Genomic DNA, 7,739 nt, shown 5'->3' on the forward strand with positions numbered 1-7,739 from the left:
TGAGATTTCTCCCTTTTATTTATTGTCAACACTGTTTTGTACAAAGAGACAGAAGAATATATCTTAGCACTTATGTTCACACATACTGTGTTTGTATTCTCAATATCTTAAGTATTGTGAAATTTCTTGTTAAATTCTCATTGTAATCTTAACACAGGTAATCTCTCTCTATACAAAAATGGAATAAGAGAAACATTTGGTCATATTTACACAATCTGTACATTTGTAATCTTTGTGTAACATTTAAAATAAGTGTTGAAAACTGAGGAAGGAAAAGAGAGTTATAAATATCAATTTTATATTAAAGACAACAAATGTGTACTTTTATCTCTTAAAATTGGGTCCTTTAATTCCAATAGAGAGTAGAATTATTAGAATTCTATCCTTGGTGACATGATCTCCTTTAACCTACAAAAGCTTTCTAACAAAAAAGTTTCCCAAATTTCCATATTTTAGAGTCATTTTCTCTGTATATTAAAAATTATGGAAAAGGGGTATTATTTATTTACAGCAAAATTCAGACATTACAGTAGACAGCCATTGCACTGTGCTCTGTGTCTCACTTTTATCAAATGCGTGCATGCGCACGCGCACACACACACACACACACACACACACACACACACACACACACACACAGAGGTAATCAAGCATGAGTCCAGGCACATGTACAATAACCTGTGACACACTGTACCAGAGAGGGGACGTCACTGGCAAAGCAGGGCAAAGACTTCTAGCTTACAAATAATGACGGTGCACTCTGTCATACAAGAGCCAAATCCCATGACCCTTATACATTAGTGAGAATGATCACAGAGACCAAAATAATATTTAGGCTACCATTTCTCTCTCTCGCTCCCTGTGTATCTCTATCTCTCTCTCTCTCTCTCTCTCTCTCTCTCTCTCTCTCTATCTCCTGTAACCATTGTCTCTTGCACTCCACCTACATTTAGCAAATGATGCTTGTCTGCTATCACGGTGTCTCTACTGAAAAGGTGTTAAATGTAATGAGTTGAATCAGAGTGTTAAAGGAAGAGGGTTATGTTTTTTGTTTTGTTTTTTCCTGAAGAATAGCAAAGGAAACCCCTCCCTAGCACAGATGCTAAGATAGACAAACTTGCTTAGGTTTTCTCTCTCTCTCTCTCTCTCTCTCTCTCTCGCTCTCTCTCTCTCGCTCTCTCTCTCACACACACACACACAAACAAACAAACAAACACAACACACATCTGCCCTTTGCTACCAGAGAGCTATGGGCAAAACTCTCCCACTCAAATTTCCAAGACTGACACTGAACAAAATGGCCCAAGTCTGTCACCACATTTCATAAAAAAAATCTTAGCAAATGCACAAAGCTGCAAAATGGCTATCACTGAAGAACAGACTGCAATGACTGAAGGAAAAGTGTATCCCCCTAAAAACAAAGTAGACCAAGCATTAAAATAAACCTTAACAGTGCCTCCAAAAACACGTTTCATGTTTTAAGAGAGCCAAACCATGCAAATAAAGGCTTTTTCCTTTTTCTTTTTTAAAACACAACTATGAGAGATTAAGATTTCAGACGCTTAAAGTGACACAATTAGCCCTATAAGAACACAAAAATGAAAATAACTCCTTCCTAATTTAAGTAACATGGGACAAACACACAATCTGGGTTTGTCCAATGACATGAAGCAGAACCTTAGGTCAAGGACATGACAGTACTTTCTATGTCACACTTCCCCCTGCTTGCATATCCGCCAGCATGACTGACTGCTTTATGTACACCTGATCAGCCTTAATGCTGTGTGGCACTGACTGGTTCGAGTTAAGCAAAAGAAAGAGACATTTTTCTGCACATGGAAACACTGGACATGATCTTTCAATTATACGTCATCTAAAAGCAGGAATGTAAAAGCATGTAAAAATAGAAAGAAAGGTGCATGCATGTCTCTCACAATATACTCACAATTTCACGAACTCTCACACAGACTTAGCAAAAAAATTAACAAATGTGGCAATAAATGTGAAGTTTCCTTTTTTTTTAAGTTCACAAAACCAATAGTAATATACACTTCAGTTATAAACCAAATAGTATAAACATTGTGCTTAAATTGGAGATCTGTTTGGCAGATTTTACAAAATTTGAATAAAGAAAATATATATTTCACACAATGAACTCATTGAGATCTACTGACACATGGAGGAATAACTTTACTTCCAGGTTGTGTGTTCACTAGTGGCTTTGAAAATAATGTTAACCAAAAGTAAATATGAAACTTAACAGAATTAATATCACTAAAAAGTGCACATTCTCATTATATGTGGAACTGAAAGAGCTAGCTGACAGGTCTGTTTTAATGACTGGCTACTTTAAAAATGAGCTTTTTTTTTTTTTTTTTTTTGGTAAATTTAGCCCATTTTCCAATAATACCAGACAAAATATCTTGATTACGTATTAAAATAGAGGTTATAAAGCGTAAACTGTCACAAACTTGGAGTGGTCAAGAAATGGCATTTTGGCTTAGGCTGTTTAGGAGTGGTAGGCCTTACGAACATAAATAATAAAGATTTTGTTAAACTCTTAATTAGTAAGCACTGTTTCCACCGAAACATGTTTAGTGAGGAATAAACAAACAGTGCCAATCTTACATAATAACATACAACCAAGGTAAGAAACTGAAGTGGAGGCAAAACTCACCCATTCATTATCTAACCAAGGAGGGTTATTCTGATTCATGTCCCTACAAGAGCTATTCAGGTTACCATCTGTGAAATTTGTAATGATAATAAATCAAGTATAAACTGTAATTTTCAAATTTAGATATTTGTTGGCATGTTGAAGTATATCTGTTTAACTCACATCATAATTTAGCAAATCACAATTTTCTAAATGTACATCCTTGCTGTCTGCACATTATACAATGTGGAAAAACTGAATATTTACATTAAAAAACACAACAAGGAGATGCTGAGACAAAGAGTTCTTTCATTATATCCCATAACAACCAGCTCACTGTGGGCCAAGTGCTTCCCAAAGATACAACTGTAAAAATGAATAAATAAATAAAATAATATTAAAAAAAAGGTGTACTGTAGGAGTAACAAAACCATGATACTGGTTTTAATTTGCACAATATAGGCCTTCTACTTGCTTAAGAGATGGGGGGATAATGGAGAGGATTAACTGGTTTTTCATTTTCATGCTTTTAAAATAAACACCCTGCAGCTAATCTTTGTATGAGACAACCAATGCACTGAGCATTGATCTATAACCCCTTACACATATCCTTTCCTGGTTTTCACTTCATTTCATTAGTTGCTTAAGAAACTCAGCTCTAAGACTAATGAATCCACTCAGGTTTGTGTCTAGAATTTGCTATACACTGAATATTCCATGTCAGGTGATTACATCAAAATGAGGATAATTCCAGAATAATAGATGAATCAGCCAATGCCCAATCTGTGTGCAGTGACCAGAACGTTACCATGGCAATATAATTAGAATTCTGGGCCTTCTGATAAGGCACATAATGTGCAGTGTATTAAACCAATGTCTAATTGATAATAATGCAATGTTATAAAAATTGGAAAAACATAAGAAGAGATCATAATAAATGTCTTTCACAACAATCTCAAGTACAGCTGAAGTACTTTGCAAATCATGCCTTACACGTACGTTTTACAGCACTCCATATCAGAAGTAAAATGAACATGAAAAATTCATAGTAAAGAATCTTAAAGGAAACCAAGTTTGACTAGGTTTTTTCTAGCTTGGCATTGTCTCTGGCAGATAGCACATTCTGCATGGTCCTGGAGTTTCACATCAGGGCAGAATGGCACATTGACACACGACAATGCAAGCACAATTGACAAATAAGATCAGATAAGATCCCATGATCAAATAAGAAGCTGCAAAGTGGTGTGCTAACAAAGAATTTTAACTAGAGTACAAATATATAACAGCATATAACATCCAGAAATCAAGCCCAAACTGAACATCATAAACATTGTAATTATATCTAATATTATTGTTAACAACATTATCAATACAGTTATTGTAAGTTTTACCCTGTTTTTTCTCATGAGAACCTCTAACCGATCTCCATTCATGATTGTACTGTGTCTCCGTACCTAAGCTGGATCAGACATTTCATTTTGGCGTAAGGAGCAGAAAAAATGGAAGGGGTAAGAAAAAGGTGAGAGGATAAAAGAGAGGGATACGTATAGGGCTTCAGCTTTTTATTCTCATCTGTGAGCAGGTTCCTTATCTCTATTTACAAACTTGGCCCCAAAAGCTCTCCATCCACCTGTTTAAAGCATGGGTCATTTCCTCTTGTTCGCTTTCTTCCTCTTCCTTTTTGCAAACGTTAAAATACAAAGTTGGTAGACACTCTCTGTTGGTTTATTCCCTTATCGCTCTCGATGTCTGCAGCCTCCTTCGTTTGACTTTCCATTTCTCCTTCAGCCTCACTCTCTTTCTCTCTCTGTCTGTCTCTCTCTGGCTCGTGATCCATCCTCAGACATCAGACTCAATGCTGGAGAGCTTCTCGTATACATGTCCATTACTAGAGCCGTTGAATGGTCTCTGTCCTTGCCCAATGCCTAACCCATCCCTTGCTGACAGCAGCTTGTTGTTGCCTGCTCCTGCTCCATGATGGTTGCCGAGGGGCCCGCCCATGCACAGCTCCTTGGGGAACCGGGGTCCCACGTTGGACATGACCCCAGCAGAGGCAGAGGCCGGTAAATAGGAAGTCACCCCCATGGAGCCTCGGAAGTCAGCCCGGTTGTTGTTGAGGAGCTGTTGCTGTTGTTGCGTCTGTTGCTGCTGCGGCTGTGTCTGCTGCTTTTTGACGTAGTACGATTTGGCGCCATGTAATAGGCACTGGTCATCACCGAAGGTTGGGATGAATGGGTTCTGGTTCACCTTATCTGGGTAGAGAGATTTAGACAAGGAGTAAGTCCCGACCCGTCGGGTACCGCCCATACCTCCTCCTCCCATCATGCCTCTATCTCTGTCCCTCATGTCTCTCTCGCCTACCGAGCGACGGTGCAACCCACCTTCACCCCCACGGAACAAGCTAAACGACGAGCCCCCGCCCTTCTCCCGGTCCCCGGCGGAAAAAAAGGATGTCTCCCCTCCCGCATACCGCTCGAACATCTGCGCATAGGGGCTTGCACCTTCCATGTAGCGATCTTTTTCTTTCAGGCTCACGCTCCGGGGTGGAGGCAGCATGGAGGCACCTCCACCGCCTCCAAACCCTCCTGAGCCTCCCATTCTGCCTTGCCCTTCTTTCTGCAGGTCTACGAATGTGTCATAGGAATGCTGTCTGCGCAAGACCCTGCCCCCTGGGCCGAACTTGCGCCTCTGCACCTGGGTTTGGGCCCCTCCACCACTGCCGTCCCCTTTCCCCCCCTCCATAGAGAACTTGCTCCCTATCTGATCCAGGAGGAGATGGTTGTCCTCACTGATGTCGTACAAGTTGCCCGGCTTCTTGCACGAATCGCATCGCTTGCAGGTGGCCGAACTCGGGCGGCTGGAGACTTGTCCACTCCCCCCACCTCCCCCACTGGATCCCCCACTACCCCCAGCTGCTGGGTAGGCCCCACCGACTCCTCCCCCGTGCATGCAAACAGGCTTGCCTCCTCCACCTCCGCCTCCAACCCCTCCGCTGTGGCAGTTACGGCATTCCCAATCCCCGCCAGCCAACCCACCCACCCCTCCAATGTTCTTTTCCCAGCATGCATGGCCCTGCTGCCCAGGAGATCCTCCTCCTCCCATTCCACCCTTACACTCTGTCTTCTTGGATTTACCTTTCAAGAAATCGTCCACGGGGACCAAACTAGTGCACGCTCCCCCGCCACCACCACTGCCGACTACGCCTCCACATCCGCCCCCACCCAGACCCCCTCCGCCGCCCATTCCGGGAGCATCACTTAAATCCCATGGTGACGCCCCATCCTTGGATCTGAACTGGTCCACGTAGAAGTCCCTCATATTCTCTTTGTCACGGAACATGTACAAGGAGCAGTTGGCCCCTCTTTGGCTCTTGCGTTCCACAGGTGGCGTGGCTGAACGGTGTCCCTGTGTGACTGGGTGGTGGTGATGGTGGTGGTGGTGGATGGTGTGATGGGTGCGCCTCCTGAAGCCCAGTTCGATCTCATCATGCTCGCGTCGGGACTTGGCGGATGCCGGCCTCTTTTTCAGGCTGTCCCTGTACTGCTTGCGCCGCTTGGCATTGCCTTCCAGATTGCCATAGGTCACGGTGTGAGTGGAAATATCCGACACATCTGAGCGGATATTGCCGTCATCCCCGCCCGAGCCCGCCCCGCCTCCCCCGCAGTACCTGTCATGTCCCGCAATAAACCCTGAACTGGATGCCCCACCTTTGAAGGAGAACTTCCCGTACAGATCGGGCAGGCCGGACTTGAAGCTCGACTGGGTCGGGTGGCCCGCGATCAAGTCAAACTTTTCCCTGTTCCTGTGTGTCAGTGACTGGCGGGGCTGGGTGGTGAAGATGGGTGCTACCCCTCCCCCTAAGCTGTCGCAATCGTACATCCCGCCCTCCAAAGAACTGGCACTCCCTAAGCTACGAGGTCGGTTAGGCAAGGGACCCGACATACCCAGAGCCAGTCCGGATCCCGTGCCCCCGTGGTGGTGCAGGTAATGATCCTGGTACAGGTTACTGTCTTTCAGGTGCAAGTTCCCAAAAGTCCTCTCCACATCACTCACGTAGTCGCTGAACATATTATCTTCAGGCAAATATGGTGGTGGGGGCTTGCAGTCAGCATGGCTCACCAGACTGCGCCTATGTTCGCTAATGTCATATACAGCCGACTCACGGTGGCCATAGTCCAGGGCACTGTGTGGGGAGCCGTTGACCCCAGGAACAGAGGTCATGTTTTTGGCGGTGCGGAGCAGGCGAAGGATGTTGGAATGGGTGTTGTTCATGTTCATGGTGGCCGAGGGGGAGTTGAGGCCCGACTTGTTCTCCTCGATCTGAACACCATGGATGCAGCTGTAGATGCCCTGTTATAGAAACCAAAAAGAGGGACGGGTGGAGAGGAGGGAAGGGAGAAAGAAAGGAACATTTGAGTACATGCTACGAGCATTCATGGTGCAGCACAAACTGAGTTTACCCTGCCATATACTGTAGGTACAAGTATGCGTAGTGTTCTTTTACAGTTGGGTATGTTGTAGTAAACATCACCAATAACCAATAATGAATTCCACTACAGCCCTTTGAATTTTATTTCACTGAAGCAAAAAGTGCTTTTCTTTTGTGCTACATAGAGTTCAATTTTAAAACAAGAAAGAAATGAGGGGTGTAGAGGTTAATGTCTGAAAAACACAGTGGGACTTGATAAGACTTAATGCTGAAAAGGAGTTAACAATGAATGATGGGTTCATTAAAGCTTCCTACATCAGACTCTAACCCTGCACCATCACAGATGGTGGAGTGAAAGAGGAAGAGAGGGAGAAAGATTGTCAAAAAGATGGCGAGAAAAGGAAAATGACAGATAGAATGCAGGCTCAAGCAATGATTGATGTTATTGTTGCAGTGAGACTCGATGCTGCTGACAATTTATACTGTCAGTCAGTATTATTGAAATTCAGCTGACATTTTTGCATTTCTTTGGTCTGTCTCTTTAATACAAAGGACAACATCAAGCAAATTAATTACACAACATTATCTAAACCTCTTCAGATTGTTCAAGATCCCTAATTGTTTGTCTAGTAAATCAACAATTTAGTACTTAAC

The 7,739-nt window shown here is 43.3% G+C and overlaps 1 protein-coding gene across 3 annotated transcripts in view; it reads right to left on the reverse strand.

Moving 5' to 3' along the window:
• Positions 1-7,739, reverse strand: part of grin2bb (glutamate receptor, ionotropic, N-methyl D-aspartate 2B, genome duplicate b) — an 81,115-nt gene continuing 73,376 nt past the window's right edge. For 2 of the 3 annotated variants that reach the window (XM_035535037.2, XM_081701288.1), the window contains one exon: positions 1-7,006. In XM_035535037.2, the coding sequence (XP_035390930.2) occupies positions 4,496-7,006 (2,511 nt within the window). In that variant the 3' untranslated portion in view covers positions 1-4,495. The remainder of the gene's footprint in view (positions 7,007-7,739) is intronic. The other variant, XM_081701289.1, reaches the window with a different exon arrangement.

This window comes from Electrophorus electricus, chromosome 18 (assembly GCF_041902795.1).
Source record: "Electrophorus electricus isolate QZ-2024a chromosome 18, ASM4190279v1, whole genome shotgun sequence".
In the NCBI taxonomy this organism is placed as follows: Eukaryota; Metazoa; Chordata; class Actinopteri; order Gymnotiformes; family Gymnotidae; genus Electrophorus; species Electrophorus electricus.